The sequence below is a fragment of the Ooceraea biroi genome, chromosome 14 (assembly GCF_003672135.1).
Source record: "Ooceraea biroi isolate clonal line C1 chromosome 14, Obir_v5.4, whole genome shotgun sequence".
In the NCBI taxonomy this organism is placed as follows: domain Eukaryota; kingdom Metazoa; phylum Arthropoda; class Insecta; order Hymenoptera; family Formicidae; genus Ooceraea; species Ooceraea biroi.
Genome location: NC_039519.1, coordinates 1,494,979 through 1,508,581, shown reverse-complemented (window position 1 = coordinate 1,508,581; position 13,603 = coordinate 1,494,979). Strand labels below are relative to the sequence as shown.

The 13,603-nt window shown below is 67.3% G+C and overlaps 2 protein-coding genes across 2 annotated transcripts; both read right to left on the bottom strand.

Annotated features, from left to right (window-relative positions):
* Positions 1–9,598: 9,598 nt before the first annotated feature.
* LOC113563438 lies at positions 9,599–10,816 on the bottom strand. The gene has a single exon (XM_026975084.1). The coding sequence runs from the start codon at positions 10,814–10,816 to the stop codon at positions 9,599–9,601; it is 1,218 nt and encodes a 405-aa protein (XP_026830885.1).
* Positions 10,817–10,852: 36 nt separating this feature from the next.
* LOC113563437 (actin cytoskeleton-regulatory complex protein PAN1-like) lies at positions 10,853–13,336 on the bottom strand. Its single transcript, XM_026975082.1, has one exon. It carries the CDS (start codon positions 13,334–13,336, stop codon positions 10,853–10,855), a length of 2,484 nt encoding a protein of 827 aa, XP_026830883.1.
* Between the last annotated feature and the right edge of the window lie 267 nt (positions 13,337–13,603).

The following is a 13,603-nucleotide window of genomic DNA, read 5'->3' as shown; positions in this document are numbered from 1 at the left end:
TTCATTTTAAGTAAAGATTTACAAAAAAAATCTCGAAGTATCGCAAACAATCACGCGAATAATTAATTTACACAGGTAAACGCGCGTACAGTTGGCGCGCTCAGGTGTGGTACAACACAAAGTGCTAAAGGCGACAGCTGACTGTTGCTCCTCTTGTTAATATCAATATAAAGATTGATATTTCTTTTTGATATTTCTGCATACGCATTGTGCAATAATAACATTTTCTTTTTATTAATATTATTGGAAGTAGATTTTTTTTATTTTTACGTGATACATAAAGCGCAAACTGTCAGGAAATATTTCTTTCAGAAATCTGGTATTTATTTAATTATATTATATTAATTATATTATTACCTGACAGCTTGCGCTTGCGCACTGATTCGTTAACTATAAATGCTTATAATTCAAAAAGTAGTATAGCCTCGACATTTTAGTATTAGAATTTTCGTCTCAAAATGGTCTCAGGAATCTACCCTTAAGCGTTGATGCGAGCTTTACGGGACACCCTGTATATATATAATACTATATATGTATGAAATACTCTATCATAAAGTTAATGCAATTATTATAAATATTTATATAAATAAATAATATAATACTATACACTGAATACTGTCATGTACTAAATTGTAGATGTGATTAATTATATTCGTAATTGTGTGGACTATCACCGGTTAAAACATCTTTACGGGCTGGAATACTGTGTAATTTGCGAATAGTACATAAACTTTAATATTCCACAAACAAAGTACTTGTGCAACTGTGGTATGATAATATTAAACTGATGACAACCAAATTATTTAGCTGGCAGTTACTCCTCGCGTGGCACAAACCCATTTGCTGTGCAATGGTGGATAGCATCAAAAGCATGCATGGAGAATGAATCGGGGCATCGGCTTGATTCGACTATGTAGTTTCGCGAGATTAGTTTTGTTCTGTCGTGCCATACTGTCAATCGCAGGCTCGTTAATCCATTATGCTTCCTTAATACTTCGCAATAAACGATAATCACAAGTCGTAATTCGCTAAATTTGAATTTCATTTGTCGCGAGTTTGCCTCGTCACGTCACGCAGACACGATTGACGACATCGTATATCATTTTTCATAATGCACGAAATATTTTTCATGGCGCTCCAAGTCGTTGGCGTGCCCGTCGGTATCTACGTTGTTCTTGCCTAACGGCTGCTGACAAGGGAGTGGAGAAGGCGCAGAAGGGCGTGGACATCGACGCCGCTGGGCGATCGCCGCGCGCGAAGTGAGGAGGGCCCTGACGGGGGCCCTCATCTACGAGATCCCGGGGCCGGAGTCCGTCACAAGGCGGACGAGCTGGCTCAATTCCGCTTGGTGAAGTTTTTTTGAGGGGTCGGGTTTGTAAGGTCACCGCCGACCCTCAAGAAGGCGGAGTTGCGCGCGTCCGAGGCTGGACGTGAACGCGCCACGGAGGAGTCGGTGTCTCGGGGATCGGCAGCCGCGGGAGGCTGCGACCCCGAGACGTCGAAGTAAGGACCGATCCAGAGGTCCCCAGACGGTTCTGGGGGACTCTTGGATCAGCTTCCTGGCAGCGGCGGCCGGAAAAGTCGCCGACCTGGCCAGGTCAGGGTACGCTGCTGGGCTGGGAACCAGATGCTCTCATCGACGAGCGCTCTCGCTGTTACAGGTGTCTGGCTAAGGGGCACGTGCAAGCGACGTGGCCCAGTCGGGAGGACGCGCGAGACCTGTGCTACAGGTGTGGCGCGGCGGGTCATGGCGCTGCCGATGCGCCGCCTGACCCGAAAGTGCACCTCTTGTGCACGGTACTCGGTAAGAGGGCGGACCACAGGACTTGGGTAGCGCGGCCTGTGCTCCGCCCTCAAGGGCGGGAAAAATGGGGTGCAAAAGGGGGTCGGAGCGGCGGCCCAGGGAGGGGCGCGGCCGACGAGGCCGCTCTCTCGCTGCGCGCGCGCTCGTCTCGGCTCCAGAGCCAGCGGCCCCGTCGGAGGACGCGGGAACGGAGCCGGCGCCTGCCGATGGGGAAACAAAGAGGGGCGGACTCCTCCCGCGGAAGGAGGAGCGAAGCCAGCCAACGGGTGACCCGCTCGATGGGGAGGAGATGGCGGAGGCAGAGGGTGAGAGGGGCCTCGGAGGAGCCGCCATGGACGTGGAGTATGGCGGCAGGTCCTCCAGGCCAACCTTAACGGCTCCCCCCCCACCGCCCCCCGCCGGCTAGTAGATCTTTTTCCTCCAGAGCCTGGCGGAGCGCGGTTACGCGTTGGGCATCGCGGACGGAGCCTTCAGGCCCCCGCCGGACAGCCCCAGTTGGGCCGTCGGCGCGCGGGGGGCCCTCGTCGCGCATCGGCGCGCGACGCCGCGGGCTCCCCCTCCCCTCCGAGTGTTGGAGGTCGGGGGGGTTCGTGGCGGCGCAGTGGGGAGGCATCACGTGGTCGGGGTCTACGTGTCCCCGAGCCTGAGTCTCGCCGAGTACGAGGGGTTCCTGGACAGGCTGGGGGGGTGCATAGTTCGGCACCCCCGCGGCCTGTTGTTGGTCGCCGGGGACTTCATGCGAAGTCCGCGCTCTGGGGTTCCCGGCGGCCGGACGCGAAGGGCGCGGTGCTGGCGGACTGGGCGGCGGGTCTGGGCCTGCATTTGTTGAACGTGGGCTCGGACAGCACCTGCGTGCGGTGGGCGGGGGAGTCCGTGGTCGATCTGACCTGGGCATCTCCGGCCCTCGCGCGTCGGGTGTCGGGGTGGAGGGTGTTGTCGGGGGTGGAGACGCTGTCGGACCATAGATACGTGTCTATGGTGGTGTCTCCGCCCTCGGGCTCCGCCCCCCGCCAACGGGGGACGGGCGGACCCCGACCGCGGAGATGGGCGCTCAAGGGGCTGTCTGGTGACAGACTGGTCGCCGCCCTGCTCGCGTCCACGTGGCCGGAGAGGCCGGAGGGCACGGTGGAGGAGGAGGCCGGCTGGCTCGGGGACATCGTGACGCAGGCGTGCGACTTTGCGATGCCCCGGGCCGGCCGGCCTCGGCGACGGCCCACCTACTGGTGGAGCGCGGGATTGGCGGAGCTGCGGCGCGCATCGGGGCGCGCCTGGCGCCGCTTCTCCCGCGCCCGTCGCCGGGGGACGGCGGCGGAGGTGGACGCGCGCTACGGGGAGCTCCAGGAGAGACGGAGCTCCCTGAGGGCGGCGATCAGGGACGCCAAGGCGAGGGCCTGGGAGGAGCTCCTCCGGTCCGTGGAGGGCGATCCCTGGGGGCGTCCGTACCGGCTCGTGATGGGCAAGTTGCGGCAATGGACGCCCCCGGAGACGGAGGAGATGGATCCCCTGGAGCTGCGCGGGGTCCTGGACACCCTCTTCCCGGCGGGAGGCGGGTGCCCGGGACCCCCGGAGTGGATGACCTCCGAGCGGCCCCAGGAGATACCGGGGATCGGTCCGGAGGAGTGGGCGGGGATCCTGCGCCGGCTGCGGGGCCAACGGGCCCCGGGGCCGGACGGGATTCCCAGCCGGGTCTGGGCCCTCGCGATGGAGGTCCTGGCCCCGCGAGTGAGGGCGCTCTTCGAGCGGTGCCTGGCGGAGGGACGCTTCCCCGCGGCTTGGAAGAGGGCGAAGTTGGTCCTCATCCCGAAAGGCGGCGGAGGGGACGCGGCGGCGGTGCGCAGGTTCCGGCCGATATGCTTGCTGGACGAGATCGGCAAGCTGTTCGAGCGGGTGATAGCGGGCCGTCTCGTCCGGCACCTGCCCGGGGGTGCTCCGGGTGAGGAGGAGAGACAGTTCGGCTTCCGGGAGGGCCGCTCCACGGTGGACGCCGTGTTGAGTGTGAGGGCCCTCACGGAGGCCGCTGTCTCGAGGGGGGGAGTTGTGGTGGCGGTGTCGCTAGACATAGTGAACGCCTTCAACTCCCTCCCTTGGGGAGTGATAGTGGAGGAGATGCGCGCGCAGCTCCTCCCTCCCTACCTCGCGAGGGTGATCCTGGAGTACTTCCGGGACAGGTCGCTGGAGTGGGTCGACCGGGACGGGCGCACCAGGACCCGCGAGGTGGAGCGCGGCGTGCCGCAGGGGTCGGTCCTCGGACCGCACCTGTGGAGGCTCGCGTACGAGCGGGTCACGCGCGTCCTTCTGCCGCCCGGCTGTCACGTGAGGTGTTACGCCGACGACACCTGCGTGATGGCCGAGGGTCCGAGCTGGGGGGAGGCGTCCGGCCTGGCGGAGTTGGCGGTGGCGGTGGTGGTCCGCGCCATCAGGGAGGCTGGGCTGGAGGTGGCGCCGCAGAAGACCCAGGCGATGTTCTTTTTCGACCATCGCCGGGGTCTGCCGCCTCCGGCCGAGATACGGGTCGGCGGGGTCAGCGTCCCGGTGGGGACCAAGATGAAGTATCTTGGCCTCACCCTGGACGGCACCTGGTCCTTCGGGAGCACTTCGGCGGGCTGGCGCCGAGGCTGGAGGGGGCGACCAACGCGCTGAGTCGCCTCCTCCCGAACCTCGGGGGCCCGGAGACGCGGGTGCGCCGCTTGCTGGTGGGAGCGGTGCGGTCGATCGCCCTGTACGGGGCGCCGGTGTGGGCGGAGGACCTCGCGGCCTCCCGGCGGGCCCTCCAGGTGGTGAGGGCGGCCGAGAGGCGGCTGGCCGGGAGGGTCGTGAGGGCGTACCGCACCGTCTCTCACCGAGCGGCGCTGGCCCTGGCGGGCACCCCCCCGTGGAGCTGCTGGCGGAGGGACACGCTAACGCGTACCTCCGCCGGCGGGACCTGCGGGAGAGGGGTGTGGTGCTGACGGCCAGGGCAAAGGGGGCCCTGAGGGAGCAGGGGAGGAGGGCGGTGCTGCTGAAGTGGCAGCGGCGACTCGCCGACCCGGGTGAATCGGGTCGGAGGGTCGCCGGGGCCGTCCAGCCCATCCTCTGCGAGTGGGTGGACAGAGGATGGGGACGTTGACCTACAGGACGACACAGGTTCTCTCCGGACACGGATGCTTCGGGGAGTTCCTGTGTCGTATCGGGAAGGAGCGCGGACCGCACTGCCACCATTGCGGGGCGGAGAGGGACACGGCGGACCACACCCTGCCGAGTGCGCGGCTGGGGGTGGAACGCCGTGTCCTTAAAGACGTGTGGGGAGGACCTCTCGCTGCCGACCGTCATGAGGAAGATGGTCGGGAGCGAGAGGAACTGGAGGGCGGTCTCCTCCTTCTGCGAGCAGGTGATGCTGCGGAAGGAGGAGGCCGAGCGCGAGCGCCGACCGGGAGTCGGCCGGAGGGGTCCCGGCCACGGATGACGGCGGGGGGGCCGCGGGGCGCCTTAATGGCGCCGGCGGCCCCCTCGTCGCGTCCGGGGCGGGAGTGCGAGAAGCAGGGGGGTGGAGACTCGGGAGGGAGGTCGCGGAGACCTCCCTCCGGAGTCGCGGGGAAGGGCCCCGACTCGGGTGGAGTCGGGGCTGCAGGCGCGTGACCCCCGTTGGGGGCAGAGTGTCGGCGGGGCATTTGCCCGGGCACTCGGGTGACTGGTCGTCGGGGCATCTGCCCGGGCCGTCATCGTCGAGGGGTCCGAGGACTCCTTGACCCCCAACGGGGAGTATTCGGGACGGGTGGGCGAGGGCTGACTTGGGAGTGTCGGCCGTCGCCCTAAAACCTCCCCTCGACAGAGAGGGGAGGTCCCCGCGGAGCGGTGGTCTGCCACCTCCGCGGGTGGGGATTAGGGCCCGAAAGGGCAGCGCACCGGCGCTAGGGACGTATACCGGGCATCGTGGGGCGCGAACGAAGTGCCGTTTGGCCGATCTCGCGCCCCATACAGCCAGGGTTGGCAGACGGAGGTAGGTTTAGTGAGTATGAGTCTCACACTCCCCTCGCACCCCGCCCAAGGGGAGCGAGGGGGCCCATGACGGGTTCCTCCTCCGAAAAAAAAAAAAAAAAAAAAAAAAAAAAAAAGGTTAGGTTTCCCCTCAGGGGCCTGCTACGGTGTAGCAGGTACGGGAATTGACGTTCCCGGGGCACCCGAGTCACGGTATGAGTGTATGAATGAATGGGCCCCGGTCGGCCCGCTGTGGATATTCCCCGCAGACTAGCCAAGGGGGATAGTAGGCCCCCCGACCGTGCCGCTCGTTGCCGGCCAGGTACCGCAGCGCCTCTTCTGCCCCGGGGCGTCCGGGGCAGTGCGCCGACGTCGCGGGGCGAATGCGGAAACGTGGGAGCCCGCTGGTTCGACCGCCGGGGGCTTGCCCCTGGCGATCGGCCCGGGGGCGGGGGCGCCCCTGTGGTGGGGCGCCGTCGGCGGCGGGCGGAGGATCGGAGCCAATGCCGGGGTTGAAGCGTCGGTGCGGGCGGGAGCGGGGAGCACTCGGCCAGTGTCTCCCCGTAAACCGCGTTGGCTGCTCAGCGGTGGTGAGTGCCTGGAGCCCGTTCCGGGCCGGGGCCGTGTAAGGACCCCGTTCGGATTCGGGGCCTGCGCGTCGTCCCGGACCGTAAAGCCCCAAAATTTTGTAGTCGGGGGCCCGGCTTCAACCGTAACCCCACCCTCTTTCCCCTAATGAAGTGTGGGACAGCCGAGAGGCGGTTTTCGGGTGGCCAACCCTAGTCCCACCGAGAGCCGAAAGAGGGTGCCGTGACCGCCGACACAAATTTTGGGCTCGTCCCGACCCGCGCAGGGACCGCGGGTCCAACGCCCCGCCGGACGCTCCAGTACTCCCCGCCTGCACCACGCACAGACACTGGCCGAGTGCTCCCCCGCTCCCCCGCCCGCCGACGCTCCCCCCGCATTGGCTCCGATCCTCCGCCCGCCGCCGACGGCCCCCACCACAGGCGCCCCGCCGGCCGATCGCCAGGGGCAAGCCCCCGGCGGTCGAACCAGCGGGCTCCCACGTTCCGCATTCGCCCCGCGACGTCGGGCGCACTGCCCGACGCCCCGGGAGAAGAGGCCTGGTACCTGGCCGGCAACGAGCGGCACGGTCGGGGGCCTACTACTCCCCCCTTGGCTAGTCTGCGGGGAATATCCACAGCGGGCCGACCGGGGCCCATTCATTCATACACTCATACCGTGACTCGGGTGCCCCCGGGAACGTCAATTCCCGTACCTGCTACACCGTAGCAGGCCCCTGAGGGGACCTAACCTAACCTTTTTTTTTTTTTTTTTTTTTTTTTTTTTCGGAGGAGGAACCCGTCATGGGCCCCCTCGCTCCCCTTGGGCGGGGTGCGAGGGGAGTGTGAGACTCATACTCACTAAACCTACCTCCGTCTGCCAACCCTGGCTGTATGGGGCGCGAGATCGGCCAAACGGCACTTCGTTCGCGCCCCACGATGCCCGGTATACGTCCCTAGCGCCGGTGCGCTGCCCTTTCGGGCCCTAATCCCCACCCGCGGAGTGTGGCAGACCACCACTCCGCGGGGACCTCCCCTCGTGTTGAGGGGAGGTTTTAGGGCGACGGCCGACACTCCCAAGTCAGCCCTCGCCCACCCGTCCCGATACTCCCCGTTGGGGGTCAAGGAGTCCTCGGACCCCTCGACGATGACGGCCCGGGCAGATGCCCCGACGACCAGTCACCCGAGTGCCCGGGCAAATGCCCCGCCGACACTCTGCCCCCAACGGGGGTCACGCGCCTGCAGCCCCGACTCCACCCGAGTCGGGGCCCTTCCCCGCGACTCCGGAGGGAGGTCTCCGCGACCTCCCTCCCGAGTCTCCACGCCCCTGCTTCTCGCTCTCCCGCCCCGGACGCGACGAGGGGGCCGCCGGCGCCATTAAGGCGCCCCGCGGCCCCCCCGCCGTCATCCGTGGCCGGGACCCCTCCGGCCGACTCCCGGTCGGCGCTCGCGCTCGGCCTCCTCCTTCCGCAGCATCACCTGCTCGCAGAAGGAGGAGACCGCCCTCCAGTTCCTCTCGCTCCCGACCATCTTCCTCATGACGGTCGGCAGCGAGAGGTCCTCCCCCACTACGTCCTTAAGGACACGGCGTTCCACTCCCCACGCCGCGCACTCGGCCAGGGTGTGGTCCGCCGTGTCCCTCTCCGCCCCGCAATGGTGGCAGTGCGGTCCGCGCTCCTTCCCGATACGACACAGGAACTCCCCGAAGCATCCGTGTCCGGAGAGAACCTGTGTCGTCCTGTAGGTCAACGTCCCCCATCCTCTGTCCACCCACTCGCAGAGGATGGGCTGGACGGCCCCGGCGACCCTCCGACCCGATTCACCCGGGTCGGCGAGTCGCCGCTGCCACTTCAGCAGCACCGCCCTCCTCCCCTGCTCCCTCAGGGCCCCCTTTGCCCTGGCCGTCAGCACCACACCCCTCTCCCGCAGGTCCCGCCGGCGGAGGTACCCGTTAGCGTGTCCCTCCGCCAGCAGCTCCACGGGGGGGTGCCCGCCAGGGCCAGCGCCGCTCGGTGAGAGACGGTGCGGTACGCCCTCACGACCCTCCCGGCCAGCCGCCTCTCGGCCGCCCTCACCACCTGGAGGGCCCGCCGGGAGGCCGCGAGGTCCTCCGCCCACACCGGCGCCCCGTACAGGGCGATCGACCGCACCGCTCCCACCAGCAAGCGGCGCACTCGCGTCTCCGGGCCCCCGAGGTTCGGGAGGAGGCGACTCAGCGCGTTGGTCGCCCCCTCCAGCCTCGGCGCCAGCCCGCCGAAGTGCTCCCCGAAGGACCAGGTGCCGTCCAGGGTGAGGCCAAGATACTTCATCTTGGTCCCCACCGGGACGCTGACCCCGCCGACCCGTATCTCGGCCGGAGGCGGCAGACCCCGGCGATGGTCGAAAAAGAACATCGCCTGGGTCTTCTGCGGCGCCACCTCCAGCCCAGCCTCCCTGATGGCGCGGACCACCACCGCCACCGCCAACTCCGCCAGGCCGGACGCCTCCCCCCAGCTCGGACCCTCGGCCATCACGCAGGTGTCGTCGGCGTAACACCTCACGTGACAGCCGGGCGGCAGAAGGACGCGCGTGACCCGCTCGTACGCGAGCCTCCACAGGTGCGGTCCGAGGACCGACCCCTGCGGCACGCCGCGCTCCACCTCGCGGGTCCTGGTGCGCCCGTCCCGGTCGACCCACTCCAGCGACCTGTCCCGGAAGTACTCCAGGATCACCCTCGCGAGGTAGGGAGGGAGGAGCTGCGCGCGCATCTCCTCCACTATCACTCCCCAAGGGAGGGAGTTGAAGGCGTTCACTATGTCTAGCGACACCGCCACCACAACTCCCCCCCTCGAGACAGCGGCCTCCGTGAGGGCCCTCACACTCAACACGGCGTCCACCGTGGAGCGGCCCTCCCGGAAGCCGAACTGTCTCTCCTCCTCACCCGGAGCACCCCCGGGCAGGTGCCGGACGAGACGGCCCGCTATCACCCGCTCGAACAGCTTGCCGATCTCGTCCAGCAAGCATATCGGCCGGAACTTGCGCACCGCCGCCGCGTCTCCTCCGCCGCCTTTCGGGATGAGGACCAACTTCGCCCTCTTCCAAGCCGCGGGGAAGCGTCCCTCCTCCAGGCATCGCTCGAAGAGCGCCCTCACTCTCGGGGCCAGGACCTCCATCGCGAGGGCCCAGACCCGGCTGGGAATCCCGTCCGGCCCCGGGGCCCGTTGGCCCCGCAGCCGGCGCAGGATCCCCGCCCACTCCTCCGGACCGATCCCCGGTATCTCCTGGGGCCGCTCGGAGGTCATCCACTCCGGGGTCCCGGGCACCCGCCTCCCGCCGGGAAGAGGGTGTCCAGGACCCCGCGCAGCTCCAGGGGATCCATCTCCTCCGTCTCCGGGGGCGTCCATTGCCGCAACTTGCCCATCACGAGCCGGTACGGACGCCCCCAGGGATCGCCCTCCACGGACCGGAGGAGCTCCTCCCAGGCCCTCGCCTTGGCGTCCCTGATCGCCGCCCTCAGGGAGCTCCGTCTCTCCTGGAGCTCCCCGTAGCGCGCGTCCACCTCCGCCGCCGTCCCCCGGCGACGGGCGCGGGAGAAGCGGCGCCAGGCGCGCCCCGATGCGCGCCGCAGCTCCGCCAATCCCGCGCTCCACCAGTAGGTGGGCCGTCGCCGAGGCCGGCCGGCCCGGGGCATCGCAAAGTCGCACGCCTGCGTCACGATGTCCCCGAGCCAGCCGGCCTCCTCCTCCACCGTGCCCTCCGGCCTCTCCGGCCACGTGGACGCGAGCAGGGCGGCGACCAGTCTGTCACCAGACAGCCCCTTGAGCGCCCATCTCCGCGGTCGGGGTCCGCCCGTCCCCCGTTGGCGGGGGGCGGAGCCCGAGGGCGGAGACACCACCATAGACACGTATCTATGGTCCGACAGCGTCTCCACCCCCGACAACACCCTCCACCCCGACACCCGACGCGCGAGGGCCGGAGATGCCCAGGTCAGATCGACCACGGACTCCCCCGCCCACCGCACGCAGGTGCTGTCCGAGCCCACGTTCAACAAATGCAGGCCCAGACCCGCCGCCCAGTCCGCCAGCACCGCGCCCTTCGCGTCCGGCCGCCGGGAACCCCAGAGCGCGGACTTCGCATTGAAGTCCCCGGCGACCAACAACAGGCCGCGGGGGTGCCGAACTATGCACCCCCCCAGCCTGTCCAGGAACCCCTCGTACTCGGCGAGACTCAGGCTCGGGGACACGTAGACCCCGACCACGGTGATGCCTCCCCACTGCGCCGCCACGAACTCCCCCCCGACCTCCAACACTCGGAGGGGAGGGGAGCCCGCGGCGTCGCCGCGCACGATCGCGACGAGGCCCCCCCCGCCGACGGCCCAACTGGGGCCGTCCGCGGGGGGCCTGAAGGGCTCCGCCGCGATGCCCAACGCGTAACCGCGCTCCGCCAGGCTCTGGAGGAAAAGATCCTGAGCCCGGCGGGCGCGGTTAAGGTTGGCCTGGAGGACCTGGCCCGCCATTACTCCACGTCCATGGCGGGCTCCTCCAGGCCCCTCTCACCCTCTGCCTCCGCCATCTTCCTCCCCATCGAGCGGGTCACCCGTTGGGGCTTCGGCTCCTCCTTCCGCGGAGGAGCCGCCCCTCTTTTGTCCCCATCGGCAGGCGCCGGCTCCGGTGCCGCGCCCGCCGACGGGGCCGCCTGTCTGGGAGCCGGAGAGGCGACCCTTCGCAGGCGAGGAGCGGCCTCCGTCGGCCGCGCCCCTCCCTGGGCCGCCGTCTCCGACCCCCTTTGCACCCCATTTTCCCCCCTTGGAGGGCGGAGCACAGGCCGCGCTACCCAGCCTGTGGTCCGCCCTCCTACCGAGACCCGTGCACAGAGGGCACTTCGGGTCAGCGGCGCATCCGCGCGCCCGATGACCCGCCGCGCCACACCTGTAGCACAGGTCTCGGCGGTCCTCCCGACTGGGGCACGTCGCTTGCACGTGCCCCTTAGCCAGACACCTGTAACACATAAGTGGCCTGGGCTCCAGTACACTTACTGGTGCCCAGGCCCAGCCTACCCTGATCCTGCCCAGGTCGGCGACTTTTCCGCCGGCCTGCGCAGGAAGCCTGATCCAAGAGGTCCCCAGACCGTCTGGGGACCTCTGGATCGGTCCTACTTCGACGTCTCGGGGGTCGCAGCCTCCCGCGGCTGCGACCGCCCGAGACACCGACTCCTCCGTGGCCGCGTCGTCCAGCCGTCGGACGCGCAACTCCGCCTTCTTGAGGGGTCGGGTGACCCTTACACCCGACCCCTCAAAAACCTTCACCAAGCGGGAGGCCAGCTCGTCCGCCTTGGTGACGGACTCCGGCCCCGGGATCTCGTAGATGAGGGCCCCCGTCAGGGCCCTCCTCACTCGCGGCGCGGCGATCCCCAGGGCGTCGATGTCCACGCCCTTCTGCGCCTTCTCCACGGCCCCCTTGTAGTCGCCGTTGGCGGCCGTGATAACGACGGCCGCCGTCTTGGGCGCCTTAGGGGGCTTCAGCCCCTTCGCGCCGGGTCGACCGCCGGGCGGGGAGGGTTTGCCCGTCGCGGGTTTGCCCCCCCCGCTGGCCCCTCTACCTGGGGCGGGTTTGCCCGGCACGGGTTTGCCCTTACCCGCGGGGGCCGGTGGCTGGGCGGTGGGCCTCGCGGCCCTCCTGCCCACCACCGTCGACCACGGCTGCTCCTTCTCGCCGACCGGAGCCTGGCCGACCGGGCCGGCCACCGCCTGCCCGGACTGCCGTTCTGCCGGAGGGGGGCTGAGGGCTGGCGGAACTCCGCCCGCCCCACCACCACCCTTCTTCCTGTTCCTCTTCCTCTTCTTCCTCGCGGTGTCGACGCTCGTCTCCTCCGGTCCATCCTGCCGGGGAGGCTCCGCTCCCTCTCTCGCGCCGCGCCTAATTAGGGGCGCCACCGCCTCCGCGACGATCCGCGAGACCATGGTCCCCATGGAGGCCATAATTCTGGCCTCCATGGCGACCAGGGGGTCCTCCCTTTCGGCGGGAGGACCTCCCCCCTTCTGCGGGGTGGTCTCGGTCCGGAGTCCCGTCTCCACCGTTGCCGGGCTCCTCGGCGGGGACACCAGCCTCCGCCCACTGACGTGCAGGACGGGGGAGGTAGCCACCCGCTGGCTCTCCTCCCCGTCCCCCGCTTCGCCATCCCTTAACGTCCCCGCGGTCGCTCGTCCCATGAGGGAGATGGTGTCCCTCAGTTCGCGCACCTGCGACTTGAGGGACTCCACCTCCCCCCTCAGGGCGGCGTTCTCCTTGCTGAGAGAAGGGGCTGCGGCGCCCCTCCTCTCAGCAGTGACGGTGAGCGCCGCCCTGATGCCCGCCGCGGCCTCCTTCAGGGCCCTGACATAGGGGCCCTGAAGGTGGCCCGAGTTCTTGGCGACCTTCACCACGGTTTCGAGGTGCTCCATCACCCGAGCCGTGATGTCGGGCGACGGGCACTCCCGAAAGCGCTCCACCTGGACTTCCCAGGAGTCGCGCTCCCTCTTGTCGGCTGGCGAGGGAATGGAGGCGAGGACTTCCTTCTCCCGCTCCCACTCCCTCTTCAGCCGCTCCTCCTCCCTGGCGGCGCGCTTGGCCTCCGCCAGGCCGACGTACTCCCCGGTGGTAGGGGGCCTCCCGCGCTTGTGCTTCCTTCCCGTCTCGCTCGCCGACGCGTCGGTGTCGACGTCCCCCGGAAGGGACGCCACGTCGCACATCGTCGAGGCAACCAATTCCCGGGAACTGTCCCGGCTGGCCCGACCGGCCCGACTGCCGGATCGCGCGCTCGACCCTCCCCTCCTCGCCGTTTGGCGGGTCCGCGGCCGTCGCGTGCCCCCGCGGCTGCCGTCGGCCGCGGAGGAGGAGGCGACCGCCGGGTCCAAGATGGCCCTCAGCGAGATCCTCTCCTCCACGTCCGACACCAGCACCACCTCCCGAGGCGACTCCCACGCCTCCTCGTCCACGCCGTCCGGCGCCTCCGCGCCCGTCTTCCCCCCCGATTTCCACAAAGAAAATGCGTTATTCATGTTGCAGTTTTGAATCCCTCGGGTTCGGCCATCATGGCGTCCCCACCGCAGTGGGGAACCTTCCCCCGGTAAATTTTCCCTAATGAAGTGTGGGACAGCCGAGAGGCGGTTTTCGGGTGGCCAACCCTAGTCCCACCGAGAGCCGAAAGAGGGTGGGGTTACCGGTGAACCCTTTGGGGGTGTCCAGGGACTCGCATCTGGGACGAATGCGGGCCAAAGTCGTTCTTCCAGCCAGAGCATACCCTGGTAAACCACCGTCACTGACCT

Bases quoted from the DNA above. Each gene is read 5' to 3' on its own strand.
- LOC113563438 (XM_026975084.1), bottom strand. From the start codon at position 10,816: ATGGCGGGCCAGGTCCTCCAGGCCAACCTTAACCGCGCCCGCCGGGCT.
- LOC113563437 (XM_026975082.1), bottom strand. From the start codon at position 13,336: ATGAATAACGCATTTTCTTTGTGGAAATCGGGGGGGAAGACGGGCGCG.